The 26,883-nt window shown below is 40.9% G+C and overlaps 1 protein-coding gene across 1 annotated transcript in view; it reads left to right on the top strand.

Moving 5' to 3' along the window:
* Nucleotides 1-26,883, top strand: part of TMEFF1 (transmembrane protein with EGF like and two follistatin like domains 1) — a 203,637-nt gene that overhangs the window by 167,824 nt on the left and 8,930 nt on the right. Inside the window, exons 6-8 of the mRNA XM_067569816.1 lie at nt 13,540-13,688; nt 14,746-14,811; nt 19,733-19,856. Coding sequence (XP_067425917.1) covers nt 13,540-13,688; nt 14,746-14,811; nt 19,733-19,856 — 339 coding nt within the window. The remainder of the gene's footprint in view (nt 1-13,539; nt 13,689-14,745; nt 14,812-19,732; nt 19,857-26,883) is intronic.

Below are 26,883 nucleotides of genomic sequence, written 5' to 3' on the forward strand. Positions count from 1 at the left end.
AGGATTAGAACTCAAGTCCTTCTGACTCCCTACCTCAAGTTTACCACACTGTGTGAGAGGTAGTGAGCAGCCAAAGCTATTGACTTCAGTTACAGTAGTGAGTGCTCAGCACTTCTTAAAAATTAGGAGCCAGGAGTCTCAAGTTAGGCACCCAAAAAATGAATAACACACAATTAGTAGCAACCTGCCAGAATTTTAGGTTAAGCAGCTTAACCAGTGTTACATAAGAACTCTGTGGCAGAAGCAGAATCTTTTTCTCCAGGGTGGCAACCAACTGCCTTGGCCCACAAGACCATTCGTCCTCTTCCTGTGATCTTCTGCCTCATTATCTACACTTCCAGCTTCAAGAACAAATGAAGCAGCAGTCTTACGCATAACAGTCTTATACCCTACCTGATGCTGAATCATTTCCTGAGCCCCATTCATCCTGTGCACTGAATGAGGCAGGGGTCCTGTGGAAAAAAGAGCATGTGATGTTGTAATTAAGGACTGTTTCATAATGCTTTCCTAGTGGTATGCAGGGTTGTGATGCACCTGGTTACCACTTGCCATAAGAGTGAAGATGTCTTGTCTGTGCCTGCTGTGGTTCAGCTCCCTGACTCCACCAGAACTCTGGCAATACAGGTCCAGGCTTTGCTCTGTTTGTACAGGTTAATGATATTTGCGGTGGTGTTGTAGCCATGTTAGTCCTAGGATATTAGAGAGACAAGGTGGGTGAGGTGATATTTTATTGAACCAACTTCTGTTGGTGACAGAGACAAGCTTTTGAGCTTACAAAGAGCCAGGGGTGCTGGAACAATTTTTGCAGTGTGGATGCTGAGAGCCATTGAACCAAACTGTAAACCCTGTGTATCATGGAAACCACCTCAAACCAGGGGGTGCAATAGTACCCCCTGCACCCTTAGTTCCAGCTCTGATGCATGGAGCTCTTCCTTAGGTCTGCGAAAGGTACTCAGAGTGTGACAGCTAAATACAAGGTCAAACACCTAGTTTATCATAAGTAGTTAGCACATAGTCTAAGGGACTGTTTAAGGTGAAGTGGCCCGTGAACACGTCTGTTATGAAAATCGTTGTGAAAACTGTTCACCCACAGGTGTTTTTGTCTTTGATCATTTCCTGTGTGAGTCCATTTGAGAGTGTAGCGATTGTCTGGTTTCACCCACATAATGGTTATTGAAGCATTTAGTGCACTGGATGAGGTACACCACATGATATGACAGGCATGTGTAGGACCCAAAGCGATCACTCTGTATCTGACCTATCAACCTCCCTCATCTTCACAGGAAACCTACACAACACTGTCAAAAGACAAGCCTGGGAGCTTAAATTCATGACTTTGGTAGACACTAAAATCATGGTCGTAATAAAGACACTGGATTTATGACTTATTACAACAATCTGTAACCCACTAACCCCCCTTTTTGTCCTATGGCTGCAGAGGTGTTCATGATAGAAAGTAAGAATAGTGGAAACAAATGACTACATATAAAACAAAATCATAACCTGCTTTCTAGAGCCTAACTTAACTCACAGGGTGTTCCCTTTCTCCTGTGGAATAGCTTACCCCAAGCTATTTCATAAGATCAAGCCTACTGTCAGTTTGTCTTCATATATTGAAGGAATGTCTCTCTGCATCCCCAGATATACCAGATCAGACCTTTAATCTACACCTGAAAATAGGGTCCCAGCTTCCCCTGCTGTTTATCTCTTCCTGTTAGTTTCCTTCTGAAGTCTCCACAAGATCTTAATTAGCTTTTGACTCGGTATGCTAATAGATTGCTATTATAAAACACACAATACACAATGGTCTGCCATGGAGATAAGTGCTTCCCACCTCCTGTCTGGAGAAGCTTGTCTCAATCTTTGAGTGATGTCCCTTTAACTATAGACCTCAAGAACATGATTTTAGGTATATACCCAACTCCTCACTTATTTTCCGTACATGTCTCTTACAATGATTATGATGACCAGTGTAATACAGGCTGTCATTAGGGACCTTACATGACGTTCTTTTGGTGAACCCAGGTGATTGCTGTTGCTCTATGTACTCCTGCTAGGTGGTATCAAGAGGTTCTTGAGTCACAGATACGTACACACAAGGGGCAGGATGAAGGTTGCACAGGCAATTTTAATTCTAGCACTTCCTAACTTTTGAGTACATGATTTTGCAACATAAAGAACTTCATTTTAACACAGAAGGATTTTGTTTATGTCATCATCAATGCTTTTATATTTTTTAAGGAAAGAGGTAAAAATAAATTCTGCTGTGTGCAACTGACTTATACCAGAAGATCAAGCTTAGCTCTTTTAAACTTTCATTCTCATTAAAGAAACTGAATTAGGAGCCTTGAAATAGCCCTCAGTTCAGCTTCTTAACTAAAATTTGAGTTTACAATATTTCAGCTATTTCTAATCAAAATTGTAACGCATTCTTTTATTTCACAAGAACATGCATAGCTTGAAGAACTCAGGTTTTACATTGGATTTTGAGTTTCTTTTCATTTTGTTTGATCCTTCAGAAATATTATCTAGTTAGCACATAAGTGGTAAGCATGCATGGTAAATTACATGCAAAAATATAAACAACTTTATCACTTCCAGTGTCTCTGCAGAAATTGTTATTGTTGACTTTAATTTTAACTGGACTGATTAAAAGAAAAGTGAAGTCTGAGCAGATGGTTGTCATAAATGACATGCCAGAATTGGAAAATTAATGTTCAAATGGATGCAAATTAGTATACTGTGTAATATTTCTGTATAATAATGCAGAAAGAAATCATGTTGAGGAAACATCTTAGCAATCTAATTCATCATTGTTTTTCATTTCATGTATAACTGAAAATTATAATATATATTTTTAGAAGTAAACAGACTTTTGTGTAAAGGCTTTTAAATACTGTATAATAAGCATTAACACATGCACAAACAATCTCAAATTCATATAAGCAAACAGAATATCAGGTTACAATATAGTATAGTTTTTTATAAGAGAGATGTTGTGATTGATGTAATATCTGTTATTGGACAAACTTCTGTTGGTGGAAAGGATAAGCTTTCAAGCATCACCGAATTCTTCCTCCTGTCTGGAGAAGATAACCAGAGTGTCCAAGCTAAATACAAGATGGGACAGATTGTTAAGCATAAGGTGTTCTCACGTGTTATAGGTTACCTCTTAAAATGAAGTTGGCAATTAACACCTCTGCAATCATAGGACAGAGAAGGTTTAGCATGCTGCAGGGTGTGTTACAAATTGTTGTAATGTGTCTGTTAAATCCATGTGTTTTAGAGTCCATTATACAACCATCTCATATTATTCCAGATATGCAGGAAAGAGGACATAGTCAACAGGAATGGGTTTAATGCAGCAGCCCATAACTCTATTAAATGAATCCCAAAATATCTATATGGGAATGGGAGCGAAGCTGCCCTCCCACCCTACTTTTTAACTACCAGCCAGTTATTTGGGTCCAGTGTGGCGAGATTATCTTGTTTAAACAAGAGGGTGTGGAGATGGCACTCAGCCTTATCCCCAGTAGCACCCAATCGGGGATTCAGCCTGTGCTGGGATCCTTACACCCTCCTTTGGTATGGAGGATGAGGGTGCTCAAGAAGGTGACTCAGGACTTGTGTACTCTTGAAATGCTAACACACAGCTGCAGCTGCACCACTCTAGCACTTCAGTGTAAACGCTATACTGATGGAAGGGGTTCTCCTGGCAGTGTAGGTAATCCACATCCCTGAGAGTTGGTAGCTAGGTTCATGGAAGAATTCTTCTATCAACCTAGTGTTGTCTGTCTGGCAGTTCGGATCAGGCCCACAGTCTGCCTATTGACTAACCCTGGTGTAGATGCTTCCTACTCGACAAAAGAGGTTTTTCTATAGATGTAGTTAATTCAAGAGGCGATAGCTAGGTTGATGGAAGATTCTTCTGTCTACAACAGGGTTAGGCTGACCAAACTTCGTCACACAGAGAGTGAAATTTTTCACAGCCCAAAGTGACATTAGATTAGATCAATCTAATTTTTAGGTGTAGACCAGGCCTGAATAACCAGCCAATCCATGGCTACCCATTCCCAGGAGGTTTGTATAGCTAGAGGGGGATGATGCAGGAGCCAATTGGATCCAACAACCCCTCCTCAAACTAGCCAGTCATGGCTTTGCATAGGGAGCTCTAGTCCCTTGCCTTGTCGCACCTGTGTATGCATTCCTGGTGCACACAAGGAGGGCAGGTCAGGGGAAGGAGGGTACCCCGCTGCTGGCTAGGGGAAGGGAAAAGTTGCAGAGCCTTCCTTAGGGCCCAAAGAGTTGTCTATACCCTGATGGCCTGACCAAAGCCCCTTCCACACTGAATTGAAGGAGCAATGTATGACATATATAAGGGTAAAAATGGTGTTATAAGAAGATGAGAATGGAGCAGATAGGAACAGTAGACAAGAAGAGGTAAGAAAGGCTGGTACGTGTAAGCACTGGAATAGGAAACTGGCCAAAATAAGAAACTGGCCAAAAACTGACTGGGAAGTATAAAAGAAGTGTGTTTTGAATAGAAATTTTGAAATGGTTTGGGAATGAAGCCTGGTGAGAAAGGGAATCAGAGATGCCGATATAGCAGTTGAGGCATTCTTGGGCAATAAATAGTTTAGAGCAGCAATTGAAACCTCTATAGTTGGTTTCCCTTGGTTACACCCTAGTAAAATACAGTGTAACTTTTTTCAACATATATTGTACTTTTCAGTGATGTGTTTGCTCATGTAACATGAAGTAATAGACAGTCCTACCAATATGCAATCAACTTGCAATCAAATGTTTCAGTAACTATTGAAACATTAAACCCACTGTTGCATAAATCTCAAATGAACACACGTATACGTAGCATAATTTTTTAATCTGTATAGTGTAGTGTTTTAATCCACTGTTTCTTCAATGCAAGGAGCATTTAGGTCTACATGTTTTTAATATTATTACAAGCAGCAAGAATAGTGAATCAGTTTTTTTTATAGATTAAATAAATGTCACCTGATGTAGTTTTGATAAAGAATCTAAAGATCAATAAGATGCCTTAATTTTGGTCTGAATATTTAAAAACTTAGCCAATAATGGTTATCAGGGATGCCTAATTCATTTGTCCATCTCTAAATTTTATTATCTATAATCATCTGAAACTGAATGTAATAGCATGAAGCACAGAATAAATCATCCTTTTCACAATATTCAGCTGCAACTCTGGAAAGTTATGAATATATTTGTGAATTATTTAGGGTGTTATGATTAGAAAGGTGTGGTATTAAATATGTCTACTTTTTCATAAGGGTTCAGATCTCTCAATAAGGTACCAAATGCCATCTACTTTTTTAATCTTTTATTTGTTGTCTTGCTGTTTTCCATGTGTCCCTTTTTGACATACCAAAACTCTTATGAAAGTGAAGATAACATAATAAATATGAGTGTTTAAAATGAAATAAAATGAGGATTCCAGGATTGCACAACTCAGCTGTCTGAGTCAGTTTTGTTTCCCTTTATCTCTCTTGAGCTAGGGGCTAATCTAATTCAGTACAGTCATCTTGTATTTTGTAATATTTTTTCAGATGCAAAATATCTTCCATCACAAAAATTAGCCTATATTTATATGGAACTAAATGATCCCCTTCTGCTTTTTATAGTCTGTTATGTGGTACATCCCCATTTTATCATGCCCAAAACAATGCTTAGGGCTTCTCTGCAGAGCAAGAATGGAATGGTTGTCTTGGAATGGTTCTCTCATTACAAGAAGTAATTGTCACTGTTCACACATTCTCACCTTCTAATCAACGGTTGTGAATAGGCCTCATCTACTCTAACTGAACGGACCTTGTTAGCACTTGCCCTCCCCATTTTTGTTTCTTACCCTTGGATGTATATACATACCTCCTATCTGTGATTTCCATTTCATTCATCTGACGAAGTGGATTGCAGCCCACGAAAGCTTATGCCCGCAGAAATTTGTTAGTCTTAAAGGTGCTATAGTACTCTTGTTGTTTCTGCAGAGCAAGTTACTGTGCTGTAAGCCAGGGCATGAGTCTACAATGCATCAGCTTGCCATGCCATAACATCCCAAGCAGACACAGCTACAGTGCAGTGAAAGCTCAGGACTGTAGATGGTGGCCTGTAGATTCACATCCTGGCTTGCAGTTCAGTAACTTGCTGTTTCAAAAAGCCCTTAGATAACCATATAAAATGACATATTACATTCTAGGAACTTGCTAATTAAGGGTTTGAAAGAATTTTGATTAAAAAACCCTTTTACAATGTAACTTTAGCAAAAGTATTTCCAGGATGAAATTTCCAGTGAGAGAAATTCTCCCTTCCTTTTTGGCAAAGGTTAATGTACCCATTTCTCAGTTAAAAGAATGCAAAAAAAGGTCATTTTTAAATCTTGTGTATTTTTTTTACCTAACTTAAAAAAGAGATTAATTATAAAACTTCAGATATTGCATTTCATTAATCCTGACTGAGGATCATAGTTTTACCTGTTCCAGGTTTTTTTAAATGGATAAGATATGCAAATGAGGTCCTGAGAATACTCACTCTTATTTTATAAAATATCAAAGCCCTGTTTTGACACTTGATATGGATTTTCAAAAGAGACTGGCAACTGATCCCTAGGCAGAGATTTCTGGCTTACTTTTCCATAAGAAAGTTTTAGTGATATTTAGACCAATATGAATATGAATGACGATTGACATTAAACATATTTCTACTTTATTCAGTGACCACAAGAGAAACTTTGTGACCTTTCTAGGTATGACAAAGTATATTTAAATGGCTGCTAATGAGCACAGTCTCTTTATTCTTGGTGAATACAGTTCAGCAGGAATAATTCTCCTTAATTATTCACCTTTTCTCCTGAACACTTGTTTATAAAATTGTAAAACTAGTAAAACAAAGCAAATTAAATAGTGGATCCCTATAAATGAATTATATAAAATTGAGCTGCCACAGTCCAAGAATGAAAGGGGTGATATAATAGTCTTTTCATTGTACTAACCCTTAAAAAACTTGACTAGTTCCCAGGTGGATAATACAGTCAGGGACTGTCTGTATTCTAAGGTGTTAGAAAAGATCTTTGGGAAACTTGCATGTGAGGTCATCAAAGGTTTGTGTCATCTGGTAGGAAAGACTCTTCTTATGGGACAAATCCCTACCCACTCTATTCACTGCCAGTAACTCCATTACTGGATGTGAGTAAATATCTGCAGTGGGCAGGAAGGGCAATGGCATGAATTCTGTGCAGGGAAAGGAAGGGCAATGGCATGAATTCTGTGCAGGGAAGAAGGATGGGAGAGCTAATGAATTGGTCCTGAGCATAGGCTGAGAGGTAGTGGTAGATGATGGGGATTTGAGGGTTTCTGCTTTGCTGAGCAGAGGGGTGAGTAAAGAATCAGGTGGTGGGATATGGGAGGAGAGACGGATTGAGAGAATACTGCAAGGTTCACAAGGAGCATGGTGGAATTGAAAAATAGTTCTCTCATCCTTAGTTCCTCAGTGCCATAAAGGGATTTAAAAAAGGATATCAGAAAAGCTAATAGAGATTCTGCTGTAGCTGAATGGGTAGCACAATCACTTTGAAATCCAAATTTTCCTGGTTCAAGTTTCACCTGAGAAGGATTGCTCACAAGGGAAGAAATGTCAAATGATAGTAATCCTTCATTTGACTTTAACACGCTTGGTTATCTTCCTGGCTGCATTTGTAACACATTTACTATTCTAATTCACCTAATTTATTCCTGCTGTAATGCACTTATCCATCTGCTGTTCTTGTGTATTTTGTTTAATTGTAATATTTTCTTTGTAAGTTTGTAAACAGGTGTGCCAGTAAATAAATGAATCACTGAAGGAGATTACTGCTGCTGGAAATGGATAGTGAACACTACTCTTTGTGAGCCCAATCCAGCAAAAATTTAATCAAATTTATGAGCCGAGCAAGTCTCCAAAGGCCACAGACACTGGCTCTGCAGCTCGCTGACCTATTAAGAGGAAAGATCAGCCTCTCAGAGAAGCCATCCCCAAACCCCCAAAGTTATCTTTTCTTTATTCTTTCTACTCTTAAAAGTTCCTGGGATACTTAAGGAAACAGAACTTTCAACAGACCATGTACATCTTGAAGTCCAGAAACAAAAAGCAGGCCTGGAATGCTTTGGGGTCTGTAGAGGTCTAATTTATCTACTGATAATTACTTACTCTCCACATGCTATACTCTGATTGGACATGCTGTATGATTGTACTGAACTAGTTGTTGGTTTTGTTGTTAGTAAAGCAGTTATAGTCACCATATGGTCACCATATTTAGACTAATTATACCCCTATTTGCTTCCCACAAAATTAAATGCTTTTGTGTTGAATTAATAATGTTAATGAACACTGTCTGAGATTTTAAAACACAATGCAAATACAGTTAGAGTTAAAATTGACACAGATCTAAAGTGCGGTTTGATTCAGAAAAGCAAAAATTGTACCTCTTTACTTAGCAAATCTGCTGTGTGTGTGTTTTCGGTCCTATCTGCTGACTTCAGTGACAAAAAGAGGTTTCCTTCTGTTTTGTATTCTTGTTAATCTTGCAGAGCCAGCACAGCTAAGAGAGAGCAAAATGGATTCTATTTCTTCTTGTGCATCATTTACAAGGTTCCAGTCAATGACACATGCAAATCCCCACTGAGCTGCAGCCATGTTCAAGAAATTCTCTCTTGATGTGGACAATTTAATATTGTCAACCTGTTTCTAACATTAAAAAAAGAAAGAAAGAAAAAAAACAAACGAGAAGATTAAGGTGAAGCAGCTCTTGCAATATTTGGATTCCTCAACTTCCTTGACCCCTGCCTGGTCAATGAAGTTTTAGAGTGGGATGTGGTACAGAAACTAGCTGTGCTGTTTGATCTCCTCTTGACAGTGGTTGAAGATCAGTGTCAATAGCTAGGCTGATGGAAGAATTCTTCTGTTAAACTAGTGCTGTCTACACTGGGGGTTAGGCTGGCATAATTATGTTGCTCAGGGTGTGCAGATTTTTCACACCCCTGAGAGATGTAGCTGTGCTGATGTAAATTCCTAGCATAGACGAGCCCTAAGTGTCTGATTGAGACTGAAACTGGATGAGGCTCAATACACAGAAGACTGAAGTAATGTTGGTACATTTGAGGAAGCAACCAGAAAAATAGCAGAGATTGTATCAGCCCTCTTGATTTAAAGAATGCATCCAATGTTACCCTGATTTGCAGTTTGGGGATTGTCATCCTCAGCTGCAACCTTTTCTTTAGACTGTAGACCTCAATACAATTATCTTTGCTTTTGTCACCAGCATACTCTAATAAGTTCTATCTGGGCTACTCCTGATGTACGCTTTAAGACCAACTGGAATTTTAAGTTAGTGCAGAAAGCAAACTGCAAATTATCAAGAGTTGGTCAAGAGAAAGCAATAGTAAACATTTTAACATTTTCTAAAGCATTTTCACTTTGTTAGCTTTTAAAGTGCTGGTTTTGCTTGTTTGTCAAATTTAAAATTTAAATTTTTTTCCAATAGTGTTATTGTTTTTATCAATTTTTCATTCTTTATCATCTGTCATTTTTGAAATAGGAAATTCAAAAAATATCTTAAAAGAAAATGTCACCAAATTAGTAAACTGACCTGTCAAAGGTTACACAATAGTAAAAGGAAGGGTAGAGGTAGCATGGAAAAAAACACTTAAAAATTCATTTATAAAAAAGGGCATGTTTAACTCGATTTTCTTATTTAAATAATACAGATTATACTGGCTATGTTTGGTTTGAATTGTCTGCCTACTAGTTTCAGGTTTTCCATCCCGCTCGTTCAGTGAGGCATGAGTTCTGCAGAAATAACATAATGTGATAATATATTTAGAGACTTACTGTCACGCCCCTGACTTACACCACCAATGAAAACTTAATATTGGACTCAAAATTTGCAAAAATATCCACAAAGAACAAAATAACAAATTGCTAGGAGATTATTGGAAATTAATCCCTCACATAGAAATTGTCACACGCATACTCTGCTCCTCCCTTTCCTCATTCCCCATCCCCATGGGGTTCCAGTCCTAATCTCCCTCCTCAGGATCCTCATCCAATCTCAGTGTTGCCTCTCACTAGTTTTGTGTTCCAGTCTCATTACTCAGCCAGGCCCAGTTCTTCCAGTGCAACCCATCTCTTCCTTAGATCTGTCTCATCTCCCCTTCCCTCCTTCCTACAGATTCTCATTCTGAATCTTTGCCAGGCTAGTCCGTGTCTACCTCCCCGCCCCCAGGCTCCTCATCCAGTCTCAGTCTTCCACCCGCCCCCCAGCTACTCATTCCCAGTCCCACCCCTGTTTCTCCCCCCACCCAGCTCCCATTTTTTGTCCATTTGCCCAGCCACTACCAGTCTGGCCCTCAGCAATGCAGTCCCAGTTCCCCTCTCACTCCCCAGACACCTCTCCAACTCCCTGTTTTCCTCTCCCAACCCAGGTTAGCCTCCAGTCCCAAATTTTCACCGAGTTGCTTGTCCCAGTCTAGCTCTCTCTCTCCTTCCCCTACCCCCTTGCACACCAGTCTGACTCTTGTCTCCTCTGTATTTGAACCAAGCAGCTTCATCCTCTGTGCTGCTTGTGCCCAGCAGGGAGGTTCTGAGAGCACAAGGTAAAGAAGCTCCCTGCTCTCAGTTCAGGTGTTGAGACCTGGTGGTGCCCAAAGCAGCCCAAAGCTGCAATTGCATGGAAAGTCCTGCTCAGCCCTGGACAGGAACATGCTTTGTGAGAATTAAACTGCAAAATTCAAGTCTCTAATGAGCATGTGCAAACTGCTATATTTCAAAGGCTTGCAGTTTTGCCAAATATAGATGGATTTTCACAGGAGCAGCAAAAGACACATTCCTGACAAAAAGGGCACCTCCCTTACCCCTGGCCAAATGTAAAGTCCCTGCCCCAGAGCATGGGGGTGCTACAGCTTTTCAAAGAAAAGGTCCTTAGACATTTTTAGTGTGGCCAAAACAATGTTTTCCCTAGCCGTTGTTCTCAGAAATGGCTGAAGCATTTTGGTTGAAATGTACAAAAAACAATTCAGCCTGAGACAGATACCAGGCATGGAAAGTTTCAGCCCAAATAGTTAAAGTTTGGCAAAGGTCTAAGCAACTGAAATGGAGGCTTATAACGGGAAGTGTTGGGCAACCTTAATAACAGGTAGTGCTACCAGCCCCACCTATGTAAATATTCTGCAGTTGCCAGTTCTGGTTCCATAGTTAAACTTCTGTTGAGTTTTGAACCTAACACAAGAATTATTTGTTAGGTATGAAGCACAAAGGTACAGTGCTTAGCCTTTGAGTACAGATTATTTTTCTAAGAATTTACAAGTTAATTTGTTAATTAGTTTATAAATTTATATTACTTTTTACATACATCTTTTAAAACTTACTCTTAGATCTTTTATTGTCCTGAATTATGATGATAATGGAAAAACACAAGTTCTTCTAACTTTTTCCATCTATTTAAAACTCACTGAAGTCTTACATACAAGCTACGTTTTTAGAATTTTAGAAATTAGATGTAATTAAATTATGACTGATTTTTTAATCTAATAATTATGATTATAGACTATAAAAAGGGTCACGTAAAATGCTCAAGACACTCATAACGGGGGCCATAGTAATACCAGAGTAATTCAGTCAATCAACATCCTTCCTCTACAGCTAATTTGCATGTTATATTTCCATTGGCTGTAATGACTCAGTGGTATGAAGAAGTCTCATATATCAACAGCTCTTATTGGTCAGTTACTTGGCCCAAATGCCACTGACTCCCACCCTAATCCTCTCTCAGAACCCTTTCCCCACTGTCCTCCTCATCCACTCCCCAACCCATGTTCCCCACGTAGCCCTGTACTTGCCCATCTCATGTCCCCCCCATCTTCCTCCAGGCTTTTATATCCAAATAAAAAGAAGTTAATATCTACATGCTTTCAACTACAGCAGTCAAGATGCTCTGTTTCCTAGCCTGGAAATTAATTTTGCTAAACAATTAATTAAAATGTTTTTAAAAAGACTGTGTAGTCCAGACATTTACACTGATAAGCAAATTACTTATAAGTACCATTACGCCCCACCAGCTTTGTGCTTCTCTGGCAGTGCAAAACAACTGTAAACCCAACTTTAATGACCAGCATGCTCTGACTGCTGAGATCATTAGAAGTATCATAAGATAGCTTTCCCCTTGGGTTTCTTGTTTGGTATTCATGTATTTTTGTATTATCAATAATCATAATAATAAAAAGCAAATTCCCATACATAAACCACATTAAGGATTTAAGGATGAGAGAATATATCTGTAATTGGAGGGTAAAAAAACATAATAGGTATGTTATGATCATCTAAAAAACAAACAGTGTAAACTTTAGGAAATTGAGTTAAGAATAACTTTACTAGAAACCAAACATGCTAATATATGCAAATACATGGTGAAAACTCTGATACTCTGGTCCTAAATTCTACAGCAAAGCTCCCCTACTTTTGTTGCATGCCATCACTCTGAGGCACAATCGAAGAAGCTCAGCAGTGAGAAATACATGGAGCAAGTCATTTAAAAAAACAAGTTTATTAAATTAAAAATTACAGTATTAGTTTTACTGAATTAAATAAACAAAAAAGTGACACACACTTCAGAAATTGTTAAACTTTTCCATGGCAGCCCCCCTGATATGGAATGTTAGGATTGAGTGTTGATTCACGGCAGGACTCCACAGCAAAACTCTCTCATTTAAAGGCCGTGTCCCCTAGAGTATACAGATCTCTGGTGTAGAGACAATCCCACCCTTGTGTGGAGATGGACTTGATGTGTAACATCTTTTCCCCTCTCTCATGTCTATGGTTTCTTTGTTACAAATGATAAAATATGTTCTCTGCCTCAAACTAGAAATATGTTAATTGGATATATTATGAAATAATCCAGATTGCATAATCCTTTTTTAAATACTGCATAATGAACCCACTGTGAGTTTTCAAAGACAAGAATGAATGGCTTGTTGAAGTAATACAGTTGACCAAGATTATTGCTGCTGTTCAGCCTTTGAAATGAACAATACTTAGTTTTGATTAATAGAAATGCAAGTTCATTTTTTCCCCCAAGGGTCGTTCAGTTTTCTTTGTCAAAAAACAAAATAAACATGTAGAATCTTTCTTTGGTTTTACTCACATGTGGGTACAGGCAATGCACAGAATTGTTTTATTGTCTTAATACATTTTCCTTGTAATTTGTTATTGTTTTTCAGAAATTAAAATAATCAGTAAGTTTTATATCATATTAAATCCATGAAAACATCAATAAAATATTGAAGGGTACACAGTGGCTTCTCTTTACAACTATATGCATTCTGTCTGAAAACCTGAAACTGCAGCAAATTCTTTGGTATCCATACACAACAGTTTTTTCTCCCATGTCATACAGTTGGTGCTAGTGTATGAACAAGTGTTTACTCAAGACACAACTTTACTTAACTATGTTTGTTTGATATTGTATATGTTTATTAACAGGTGTGTATGTAATATAGACTGCAGTGGATACAGTTTTAATCCTGTATGTGCTTCTGATGGAAGTTCCTATAATAATCCATGTTTTGTTCGAGAAGCTTCATGTCTGAGGCAAGAACAGATTGACATAAGGCACCTTGGACACTGCTCAGGTAGTTCTCTTTGTAATTTTTATTATAATTGTATCTTGCAACATAAAGGCCCCTTAATTCTTTTTTATGTTTGTATTAGAATTAGCTGATCTTTCCTAAGTGCAGCCCAAAATAGTTAGTTAGTTAGTTAGCTAATGTACATTATGTCTCTGTCACTTTGCTCTTGGTCAACAAAAACACGTGTATTTAAAAAAAATACATCTGAGCAATAGTGTAAAAGACTCTAAATGTATATAAAATCAGCCACAATAGAAACTCATTGAAAGAGTTCCATCCCATTAGAACACCCCAAGTCATCCTCTCACAATAGCCTGAATGAATAGCTAGGCCTTCTAGCATGCCTAGCAGGTCAACACACTTGGGCCCTGACCCTGAAAATACTTATTCATTTGCTTTTTATGCACAGGAGTGCTGCCATGCATAAATCATGAGCATCAGTGTTTGCAGGTTTGGAGCCTTGGACCCTTCCCTGAGGATGGCCTGCCACCAGCTCCCTATCATTTACATCTAGATTCTGTAAACTTGAGAGTCCCAACTGATTCAACTGTCTAATTAAAGAACAAGAGAGAGGCTGTCTGTAGAATACACTGGACCATCCCACGAAGGGCTTTTTAGCTCAAAACCAACACCTGAAAGAGCACCCAGAATTGAACTGGAAGCTGGTGCAATCTCTGTGGATGTTGAAAAGTTCCAGAGGGGTAGCCGTGTTAGTCTGTATATAGTAAAAACGAGAGTCCTGTAGTACTTTAAAGATTAACAATTTTCTGCAGGCATAAGCTTTCGTGGGCTGCTGACGAAGTGGGTTGCAGCCCACAAAAGCTTATGTCCGCAGAAATTTGTTAGTCTTTAAGGTGCTACAGGACTCTCGTTGTTTTTTCTGTGGATGTTGTTTGCCTAACTGTACAACAGAAAAAATATCTAATGTGACATTATTACTATAATTAAATTATTTCCTTAAATATCAACGTCTTACATTGTAATATTACATAATGGCCTGGAAACAAACACTTCTAAACAGATATCTTTTAATTAATTAATTTATTTATTTATCATATAGACACAGATGACACCAGCTCAGGAGGAAAGAAAGATGATGGAACGCAATATCGACCAGAGGTGAAAGGTAATGTACTAATATTTTGCTAATATGTTACATTTCTCCCAAGATACCAAAATATAGCATGCATGCCCTTTCTCATCAGCTTTGCAGCACTAAATCTCCAACCAGGAGAAAAGTGAACACCTGCTTTCTTACACACTATCACCCCATCTCTGGTGAGCAGGAGATTTGACTGTTCTAAGTCTGCCTGATATGTTTCCCTAAGATGCAGAACAACTCTCCTCTGTATTTAGCAGGCTATAGGATTAGCATTCCCCCAATTGCTGTGCCAGTGCTTTAGCTAACTCCAAGACAGTAGAAATGTGGCTTCTGTACAAGTGAAAAAAGCCCCTGGTGCCCAGCCTTCCTCAAACACTTCTGAATAACTGACAGATTCTATACTTGCTGCTTTTTCACTTATTGGATGAAAAGATTTTTAGCCATGTAAATTAGGTGGGCCAGATCCTGAGCTGCTGCTTTTATTATTTTATTTGTTAGGACCTTGTTGATGTTAAATTTGAAATCGTTTAGGGAGCATGTGTATTACTGGTATGCTTGTGTGCTGAAAGTGCAGCATTGTGTGTGTAAGTGCATGTGGAACATTTATCAGAAGAATTAACAAGAAATGAAAGACACAGGTAATCAGAACTGGAAGAGACTTCCTTAGTCATCAAGTCCTGTCCCTTGCGATCACAGGCACCCCCATCATATAATCCCATTCATACATTTATCAAGATTCATCTTAAAACCAGTTAGGTTATTTGCCCTCCCCCTACTCCTATTGGGAGGCTATTTCAGAACCTCATTCCTCTGATGGTTAGAAACTTCCTAATTTCCAGCCTAAATTTACTCATCACCACTTTATATTCATTTGTTTTTGTGCCAATGTTGTCCTTTAATTTCAGTAGCTCTTCACCTGCCCTGGTGTTTACATCCCCGATGTATCTGTAGAGATCAATCATATCCCCTCTCAGCCTTCTTTTTTCCTACAAGCCAAGCTCTTCAAGCCTCCTCTCATAGGATAGGCTCTCTATTCTCCGATCATTGTAGCAGCACTTCTCTGCGCCTGTTCCAGACTGAATTCACCTTTCTTAAATATGGATGACTAGAATTGTACACCTCATTCCAGATGAGGTCTCCCCAGTGCATTGTACAAATGACATTAATACTTCTCTATTCTGCTAGAAATATCTCACCTGATACTTCCTAGGATCACATTTGCCTCTTTCACAGCCACGTCACAATGGTGTTTCATAATCATACTGTGATCATCTAATTCACCTGGCTCTTTCTCTTCCTCTGACACTTACAATTGACGAGCCCCTCAGCTCATAGCAGAAAGTTTTGTTATCTGGTCTAAGTGCATGATTTTGCACTTTCTACTATTAAATTTCATTCCATTTCTATTACTCCAGTCAAAGTTATCCAATTCTTCTTTTATGATATTCCATTCCTCCTTTGTTTTGATAATGTTTCCCAGCTTTATGTCATAAGCAAATTTCATTAGCATATGCCTACTTCTTGTGCAAGGTCATTAATGAAAATACTTAATAATGATCTCAAAACAGATCCCTGAGGATTTCCACTAGGAACTTTACTCTAGCCTGGTAATTACCTTTCAGCATAACCTGTTGTCATCTCCCTTTTAGCCAGTTCCTTACCCACATTACAGTTCTTGTATTAATCCCATCTTCTCTAGTTTAACTAATAATTTCCTATGTGGCACTGTATCAAATGCTTACTAAAGTCCAGAGAGATTAGCTCTACCATTAGACTAGTTGGATTTTTTCAGGCTCCTTGAAAAAAAAACCCCTATGTTTTTGTAGAGATGGTGATAACTTTATGAAATTGGCCTGTGCCTGGATTGACGTCACCTGAGGACTATCCACTTGGCAGGGTTTTGGGGAGGTCACTGTGATGCACTGTACTGAAAAGGAGGGATGGTGAGAGCCTACTGAGAAGTTGGGCCAGGCCAAGGGTCCTGTCTACACTGAGTCTAATTGACCCCACCTAGTCTCTTCTGGGAACAACTTCAGAACCTCCACCCCACGCTCTTGCTATTAGCTGCTTCCCAAAGGTGCCAGGCCTTGCCCCTCTCTCAGCACAGTAAGCAGTAGGGAGTGGATGACATGCATCAGCAGCAAAGGCTGGGGCTGGTCGATTCCAGGCCTGTGAGTTCAGAATGACGTTGCTAAAGAGTGAGCTAGCTACTCAGAGGTTCTGGCCATTCTGGATTGGGGCTGTTTCAACAACTGCTGTGGTAGTGAGGGGAGGGAGAGAGAGGTGGAGGAGAAATCATTCTGAAGACAGAACGGAGGTGGAGGAGGGCTTTTTGCAGGAAAGCAGGCAGGTCGTGATGGGTGGGTTTGAGAAGGACTGAGGTGCTCAGAAGGAGCCTTTGCATCCTAAGAGCCTCAGTGCAGTTTATTAAGGGTGAATATAGGAGTCTTTGGAGTACTAACCATTAACCCTATGGATCAAAAAGCTGCTTCCAGGAACTGGTGCTAGACATGGGGAGACTCTTATAACTTTGAATTTATGAATATACTTTCCTCTGTCTTTGCTTTTGGGGCCGTCTCTCTGGTTTCACACCTCCATTCTCAGGAGCTCCAGCACCTCATCCTTTGTGCCCATAGGTCTCTCTCTTTTTATTCCAGAGATCTAAACTTTCTTGTGACAGCTCTTCTACCTATTCTAAAGTCTTATTAAGAATTCTTAGCATCTGCTGCAATCTCTTTTGGACCCATGCCTCTTTCTTTTCTGCTCCTGAGTCATTTCCCTACCTTCATTTCCTGGATTTGTCTATCTTGCCCAATCCCTTTCTTTTTCTCCTCTTCCCTCTCTTTTGTCTTTTTGATCTCTCCCCCTCTTTTGTTCTTATCCATCTCTCTCCTCCAGGTTCTTTATCACCCTATGTTCTCCTTCTTGGCCCTCTCTTCTTTCAATTATCTCTTGTTAACTCTGGCCCTTTAGTTTTCTCTTATAACCCTGTCTTGCTTTTCTCCCGATCTCAGTTTGTCTCTACACCTCCGGATTGTGGATTGCAGTCATGACTTTATTGCTCACTGTGCTGTTTTTGACAATGATGCACACTCCTGGTCCATCTCTATGCCTCCAGATACTCATTTGGGGTTTATGTACTTAGCAGCTTGCTTCAATTATGATTATTTTTAGTAGACCGGGCACGGTTTGCATCAGTGAATATTGGAATCACCAAAATTATAAAGCGGATGCTTTAACAGAGGTTCTTCTCTAAAAAGCTCTATAGCTGAACTGAACACACCACCAATATTTTTTCCCTTTCAAAAGTCCTATTTTCTTCCTTTCATTGTTACCAATCAGGATCAGTGCCTTATTGTGTTACGGACATATAAAAAGACACATTCAGTTCTGGCTCTGAAGATGTTACAGACTAATTAGTTAATGCATGCAAACTAGCTTTGAAATCCTTAAATAAGAAATGCTATAAATATCAATGTTATTAAGATATAACTTACTGGCTAAGCTAGCCTGGAAGGTGGTACAGTTTGCTTGAACTGCATTATTATTACTCTTTATTATTTATATAGCTCCGTATATGTGCAGTAGCAATTTACAGGCATTTAAGAAGGCTGGAACACGGCCATGAGGAGCTTGCATTCTGTAGGGCAGTACATTTTGCATAACACAGCAATTTCTTTATCATCTTTTTTTATTTTTACCCAGTGTGTCAATTATTTTGTATATTGAACTAATTTAAGTAACTGTGTTTCTTCTAGGATCAGAGAATGCTTTTTATATAGTTCCTTTGATTTTCCGGTCCCTGTATGTTTCTTATATTAATGTTAAACTTTGTTTTCTTTTTAAATGTGCAAATAAGTTTTCTATTTATTTTTTGAGGCATGAAAGAGTCAGCAAGCTTCCTGTTCTCTCCATCTCTGATTTAAGGGGTACATTTATCCAGGAGCATAACAGAAAAAGAAAACATTTATACAAAAACCAGTTGCCTTGTCCAGTCATTTTCTCTCTTTCTTTTGCTACAATTTCAGATATCTGTGCTTGTACAAGAGTTTTCTCCTTCACAGTCCAGCGTCTCCTTTGCTTCACTGCAACTAAGTCTTAATTGTTTGTGACATTGTAATCTGTTGCCATGGAAATAACCATGATGCCACAGATTCAGCTTTATGTCTAGAAATGGGCCTGAAACAAACCTCATTTCCTTAGATCTCTGAACTTTCGGAGAAGTTCAGAGCCAGCTACAAACTTCTTTCCTTAGGCCCACTTCACTGCACAGGAACAAGGAGGGAGAGAAAATGATCTGAAAATTCACAAATCTTGTGTAGTTATAATAATTAACAAATGCATAAAAATATCATGGAAACACAAGTGAAAGCTTAAATGGATGAGTATTTTAAGATTTTCGCAATGTTGGAAGTTTTCCTTAATATGAAAGTTTTTGTTTAGGACACCTATCTTGGTTTCTTCAGTCCAGCTGCAGTGATTGAGGAAGTCACATTAGGGCTTTGTCAAGCTTTCTTTTACCTCTTAATCCTGCAGCTGCTGTTTTACATTTTTTAAAACTTTAGCTTTCTTTTTTTGCTGCCAGAAGGGGAGGATGGAAGACACAGCTTTCTCCAAGCCAGTTGCTCTATGTGGCTGTCTACCAGCTGTTTGCCTAGACCCCACTGACAGAACTTCAGCTCATCTCCGTTGCAATATGTTGAGTCTTTGTCAGGAAGATTTTCTCCATTTTAGAAAGGCTACAATAGTAGCAGATTTATTTATCAGTAAGGGGTAATTTTTCAATGTTGACTGTGCTGCTAAATTCCACAGGCTTCTGTGAATCTTGAGCTCTAAGCCACTGCCTTATTAATTCTTATTCCTATCACCACAGAAGTTTTTGGAAGGATTCTATATTTATGTTTGTTTTGTATATTTAGTACATCTGTTTGTGTATGTTTTCAAGATGCCAGTGATCAAAGAGAAGAGATTTATATTGGAAACCACTTACCTTGTTCAGAAAACTTCAATGGTTACTGTATACATGGAAAATGCGAATTCATTTATTCCACTCAGAAGGCTTCCTGCCGGTAAGTCAGTGAATGAATAAGCATCAGATATCCTATATGCATCTGAAAGTCACTCTCAAGTACTCTGTAAAGCTTAAACAAAATGCATTTTATACATAGAATATTGAAAAAATTGGTTCATGGTGATGTGCTATGGGCTAGACTTTGGCATTGAAGCTACATCCATGTGTAGGCAGCAGTGCAGAGCTGCCCACTCCAGTAGGACATGAAGGAAAGGAGGTGGGGTTTGGGCAGGCACAGTCTCTCCAGAGGCTTATCAGTCCACACATGAGGAAGGAGTATATTGCTCCACCTGGAGGACCAGCCCTCTTCTGCAGTCCGATGCAATATAGCTGCCAAGCCTTTTGTCACTCTGTCACATTTTACAAAAATTATTTAATTAGCTAATTTGCACAAACTTCCCAGCAACCCACCTTGCCCCAAGCAGCAGTGGGGGGAGGACATGGAGCTGCACAAAACTTGGTAGCTGGGTCTAGGTGCTTGGTAGATGAATGGATGCTGGAGGGTGTCTAGGGAGATAGCTGAGTGGATGGTGGCATCTAAGTGAGAAGCTGGGGATATCTGAGTGCTGGGGCGGCTGTGGTTAGATGGGTACATGGGGTTTGTGATGTGTAGCCTATGATCTAAATATCCCCTTTCTTTATTCTATCCCATTATCCCTAGTTTTTACCTCCCTCTCCATGCCTCTCCTTGTATCATCCTAACTTGATAATTCCCAAGCAATGGTCCATGAACTACCAGTGGTCCCCAGTGTTGGTGGATTGATGGGAGCTGGCTGGTCACGTGGTGCTAGCTTCTCATTTTCAGTGGCTAAATCCCATTAAAAAGTACAATACTTTATTTTTCTGTGTAAGCAGTGCTGTAGTTTGCCACAAGGATGTTGTATGATCATAAATGGGGGTGGGGGAGGTGTTCATGAGACAATCTGTTCAGATGACAAGGTGGGTAAGGTATCTTTATTGAACCAACTTCTGTTGGTGAGAGATGGCAAGCTTTCAAGCCACACAGACCTGGAGAAGAGCTCTGTATGGCTCACAAGCTTCTCTCTTTTTAGTCCAATAAAAGATATGACCTCACCCACCTTGTCTCTCTAATATCCTGGGACCGACATGGCTACACCTACACTGCATACAATCTGTTAAGATGTCCACAATACAAAAGCTTGACAACTTCAGCCCTAAATAATTCTTCTCCTTCCTTGGAGTTTGTATCCTTCAAATACTTGTAAATAGTTTTTACCTCCATTTTTAATCAACACTTAAACCAAGTTCTTCAAGTGCTATGTGTATTCCACATGTGGGTGCATGCACACACCATGTGCTCGAGTCTGGAAAGTCTACCCAGCAGTGTCCATTGGCCTGCACATGTACCATAGTTCTCCTGGTGCTCCGGATGGAGAGCATAAAAGGTAGTGGGGGCCAACACCTTTCAAGTTCTGTTTTACCGTTGCATGGCCTGAGTTGGAATCCCTGTGTCTACACGTTTCTCCTGCTTTTATCCTTAATAGTCTGCAAATAAAGTTGTAAATAGTTTTTATAGTTTTTATATTAGTACAGTTATTTAGTGTAGCTAGTTCTTCCTTGGATCGGGGACTCCCTCCCCATGGTCTAGACCAGTGTTTCTCAATTGGTGTTCCGTGGGAACACTGTTAGGGTTCTGCGAGCAGCTGTTCTCGGCGCCGCCGATCAGCTGTTCTCCGCGCCGCCGAGAGCAGCTGTTCTCCGCGCCGCCGAAAAAGGGAAGATGTCCCAGATTTTCTGGCGGAGGGTATCCAGTGTAAGTGTAATTTAAGTGAGAAATGCTGACCTTTGCTTATTTCGACATTTGAAGACTGTTAAGAGTTTTGGGGGTTCCACAATTATTTATGGAGTTCAAAAGGGTTCCGTGGCCAAATTTAATTGAGAAACACTGGCCTAGACTATGCCCAAAGTCCTGGGATTCATGAATTGTGTTTTCTGCCCTTGCTCCATCTCTGTGAGTGACTATCAATGCAAAGTGCACTATTTGTCGCTTGCTTCTACCATGAACACACGAAGCTCATGAGCTTTGATTAAGGAAACACCTTATGAAGAAGGCTGGGAGTCCTCACTCTGATCTTGGCCAGAGAGTACTCCCATGCATTCACACCAGCAGATGAACAGCACCCCTCTGAACACAAGCTTAGAAGCAGAGCCTGTAGCTGCTAAGCCAAGGAATCTTCTTCCTGGGTTTCTATTAGAGTAGGGGACACTTTTATACACTTAGAGACAGAGCCCCGTCCAGATCTGCGCATAAAAGAAGGGATCCCTCCTTGAGCCTCTCCAGACTGGGTGAGCCTTTACACATGGATCTTAAAGGTCCAGGACCGCTAAAGACCCCCAGGCTGAAGGGGAAAGTGTGCAAAATTAAAAAAAGGATCTGTCAGTACCGTTGGTGGCACCAAGAACAAACATCTGCCGGTTCTGTCCAGAAGTGCTGGACCTGATTCTTTCTCAGTACCGCCCCACTTCAAAGGACCACCCAGAAACAACTTGCCAGGACACATCAGAACCGTCAGTCCTGACCATCGGAATACCCCGAACACCAGGTCCTACACTATGTCGGAGGGTATTTTCCTCCCTTACCTTCCTCCCTTCCTCTGCTCTCCTGCCTGGTCCTCCCGAGGGACATTGCCACACTGGAGGATGAAACTGCTTCAGTAACATAAGAACCATCCCCTCTCCAACCCTTGGGGCAGGAGCATCCACCTGTCAGTACCATTGGCCCTAGCAATGGAGACAGAGGAATTCTTAGACTCAGATGAGTCAGACACCATGGCCAAAGACTGGACAAAGACACTCCCTTTGAGTCCCTCTTTTATACACTGATACAAACAAGTTTGGTGTTGCCCCTCTGATGTGGCTAGTTACCACCCTTGTACATGTTGGTTTGATCAAAACATCTCTATCCATCATACTGTCATCCTGACCTTATCTAAAAGGAGGAGTCAGCATGTTCTTGTTATCTTTGGGGAGTGTATTTGTACCATACCTAGTATCGGGCCTTTCTGGCATCACCTTTCTGGAATGTACTTGCATGAGTATCTTGTGCCTAACGCTTCTTTAAGAATGTGTGTTTTTGCAATAACTCTGTAATAACTTTGTAATAGCTCTGTTCTTGCCAGATTCTTTGAACTTGCCAGCAGGTTCAAAGCCTGACTTCTGTTAGCTTTGCTTTATAACAACAGGGCCCGACTACTTTAGCTTGGGCTTCAGGCCTCATACCTGGCCTATAATACCAGGCCTCACGTCTCAGTCTCTCACTTTCTATTACAGCTGATACCTGATGCCACGGGTTCCCCCTCACCCACTCAATCCCTCCTTTTGACCTTATTGGGGCCCTTGGAATCCCTTTGGCAGATGCCCTGGATCTTCCCGTGAATCTGCACACCTCTCATACCCAGCACCCACCAGATTTGTTGGCGTATGAGGAGGATGTAGACCTGGATCTGCAGGTACCAACGGTCATCTCATCCTCATCTCTGGAAGAAGCCATCACTCCATCCTCTCCATCTCCTCTGGACAACAATTAGCAGTACCAAGCGCTCCATTGCCAATGACCTCCAAATATCACTGGAGAAGGTGCCGGACTCCCAACTCCTACTCCTGGATATTCTGCAGCCTACAGGTCCAAGCAAGGTGGTGTTGTGGTTAATGAGGCCATGATGGAGCCAGCAAGAATGGTCTGGCACAACCCAGACTCTCACGTCCGCACACCTAAGAGGGCTGAGAGATGCTATTTTGTCCCTGCCTAAGGGGCTGAATTTCTGTTCTCCCACCCAGCACCCAATTCCCTGCTTATACAGTCCTGGAAAGAGCAAGATTGCAGCATCTCAAGACCATCTCAGCTGACAAAGGCTCAAAGAGGTTGGATCTTTGGGGACAAATGGCCTTCTCTTCTATGAGCCTACAATTCCATATTGCTAACTATTGGGTCTTGTTAGCAAATATGATTTTAACAATTACTCCAGGCTGGCCAACTTTAAGGACAAGTTCCTCCTGAGAATGGAGCCCAACTTCAGTACGTCATAGAAGAGGGCAAGTTCGTGGCAAAGACTTCCCTTCAAATTGCAGTGAACACTGCCTCCAGAAGCTTGACTACTGGCATAGCGATGAGGCGTGAGTCTTGGCTTCATTACTTGGGTCTCCCCAGGAAGGTCCAAAACTCCCTACAGGGCCTGCCTTTCAAAGTGTTGAATTTCTTCAACAAGAAGTCAGACGAGTCCCTACACTTGTTGAAAGACTATAGGTCAACTCCTATGTTTCTTGGGAATTTATACCCTGGCCCAGAGGAAAAAACACCAGAGGTAGGTGTATAAGCCAAGGCCACCCCCTCCATAGACATTTTGCCATCAGCATCCAACCAAATTCCCATGTAAACAACAGAGGATTCAGAGGCCTTGATTTTTCAGCCCCTATCTAGTACCATGGCCTCTACTCTTTCCCAGCTACCCACTAAGGTCTACTTTTGACGCCTTTGTCGAGGTCCGCCCACCACTATTGGTGCTCCAGGGGCTCCATTGACAATGACCTCCCTTATCTTTGGGGGCTGCCTCTCAGTTTGCACCCAAAACTGGGACTCTATCATAAGAGACAGTTGGGTTTTAGAAATTATCCATCAATCATACTCTGTATAGTTTCCCTCCCCTCCCTCCCTCCTCACAAACTCACTTTCTGGTCCCCCCTTCAGGGACCACTTTCATGAGGTGATTCTCCAACAGGAGGCGGACTCCCTCCTCTTACAAGGGACAATAGAATGAGTGCCACCTCAGTATCAAGGAAGAACGTTCTATTCCATTTATTTCTTAGCTTTTGACAACTGAGCATCTTTATTCAAAAGTCAAAATTCAGGATGGTTACACCATCATCAGTAATCCCCTCCCTACACAAAGGGATGTGGTTCATGGCTTGTGACATGGACCTCTATTTCCATGTAGATATTAATGCATCCCAGAGAAAGTTTGTTTGGTTTCTGGTGGGTCAGGAATATTTCCAATTGTGAGTCCTTCTCTTTGGACTAGCAACAGCATTCAGAGAATTCACAAAGATCTTCTCTGTGGTGGCAGCCCAAATGAGACATCAGGGTTACACAATTTTCCCATATCTTGATTGGTTCCTAATATAGTGTTCCAGCAAAGATGTCAGGTTAACAACTTTGTTCCTGCTATATCTTCTAGCAGACCATGGTGTCTGCATAAATAAAGAAAAGTCCATTTTAACATGCACACAGACAATAAAGTTTATCAGAGCGACACTGGACTCCATTGCAACAAGAGCTTTCCTCCCCATAGAAAGATTTCAGTTAATGAGCAATCTGATAGCCTGATTACTAGCAGACCAAGGACTATGGTCAGGATGTGCCTTTCTCTTCCAGGCCTCACAGCCTCATGCACTATTTGCTAGTCTTCACCTACGCTGCCCACAGGCCTGCTCTGGTCGGTCTACTCACCAGACAAAGATGACATTAACATCAGAGAGAGAGAGTTCCTACCAGGGTCAATCACCTTTCTTACCAAGAGGCCAAACCCAGATTGAGTGAAAGTTGATGTCTCCTTTGTCACTCCCATCCTCAGCGCCATCATCGTAACAGATACCCCCTTATAGGTGGGGTGCTCACCTGAACAGCCACGCTGTGCAAGGTATCTGGACCCCTGAGAGGCCAGACTGCACATCCATCTACTGGAACTGAGGGCAATCCGCCTGGCAAACAGGCCTTCTCTCCCATTCATTCATTCTCTTCATGTCCAAGTAATGATGGACAATGATAGAAGCAGTCAGGCTTTGGAACTGGTGCATTACAAACCACATCACTATCCCAGCCACATACCTTCCAAGTGCCCAAAACTCCTTAGCAGATAGCCTGAGCAGACACTTCTCTGCAAACCATGAATGGGAGATACATAGCTCTGTCCTTAGCTAGATATTCACTCAGTGGGGAACACCTCAGTGAGATCTTTGCATGTCCCAAATGAACAGGAAGCTTTCCTTGTACTTCTCCAGAGGATCCATGGATCACAGCTTCCTGTTATCATAGACAAACAATCTCAGATATGCCTTTCCTCCTATTCCCCCATTACCACAGGTCTTGAGAAACATCTGTCAGGATGGAGCCAGAGTCATTCTCTTCATGCCCAACTGACCCAGACAGTTTTGGTTCCCAGAGCTACTAAGAATGTCAGTCCCTCCTCCTATCAGGATCTGCCCCTTCCCAGATCTCCTTAATCAGGAAGATGGCAGAGTCAGACACTCCAATCCAGACCCTCTCCACCTCGTAGCCTGGTGTTTGGATGGGCATCAGAACTAGGCTCGGCACCTGTCCAAGCTATTCTTACTCAAAAGACTCAACTCGAACCTGCTACCCAGCTAAATGGAGATGCTTCTCTACCTACGCTCAGCATAAACAGCCTCCTCCAACTTCTGCAAATATTCCTGTCATTTTAAATTATTTCCTATTTTTAAAGAACTCAAATTTTTCCGTTAGCTTCACTGTGGGTCCACAGTGCAGCGATCAGTGCCTTCCTCCCTCCAGTAAACAGAGGCTACATCTTTATTAGCCTTATGACAGTGACGTTTATGAAAGACCTACTCAGGACCTTTCTGCCAGTTGTCAAACCTACACCTTTGTGGGACTTCAATCTCGTCCTATCAGCACTCACCAGGCAGCCATTTGAACCCTTGACAACATGCTTCATGTCTGATCTGTGCATGAAAGTCATATTTCTAGTTGCTATTACCTCAACCCAAAGGGTGAGCGAGATGGGAGCCCTCTTGGCAGACCCCCCCATATACTGTTTTTCACAAGGAAAAGGTTTTCCTTTGCCTACATCCTAAATTCCTCCCCAAGGTTATTTCTGAATCCCACGTATCCACTTACCTGTTTTCTTCCCGAAACCCCATGCCTCTGCTGAGGGGAGGAGACTTCATTCCCTCGACCTCAGATGCACCTTAGCGTCTAACTGCAGAGGACCACGCCTATCAGAAAATCTCTAAGGCTATTTCTTGCCCTAGCG

The sequence above is a fragment of the Emydura macquarii genome, unplaced genomic scaffold (genome assembly GCF_026122565.2).
Source record: "Emydura macquarii macquarii isolate MOO-44397 ecotype Brisbane River unplaced genomic scaffold, CSIRO-AGI_Emac_v2 contig_2948, whole genome shotgun sequence".
In the NCBI taxonomy this organism is placed as follows: domain Eukaryota; kingdom Metazoa; phylum Chordata; order Testudines; family Chelidae; genus Emydura; species Emydura macquarii.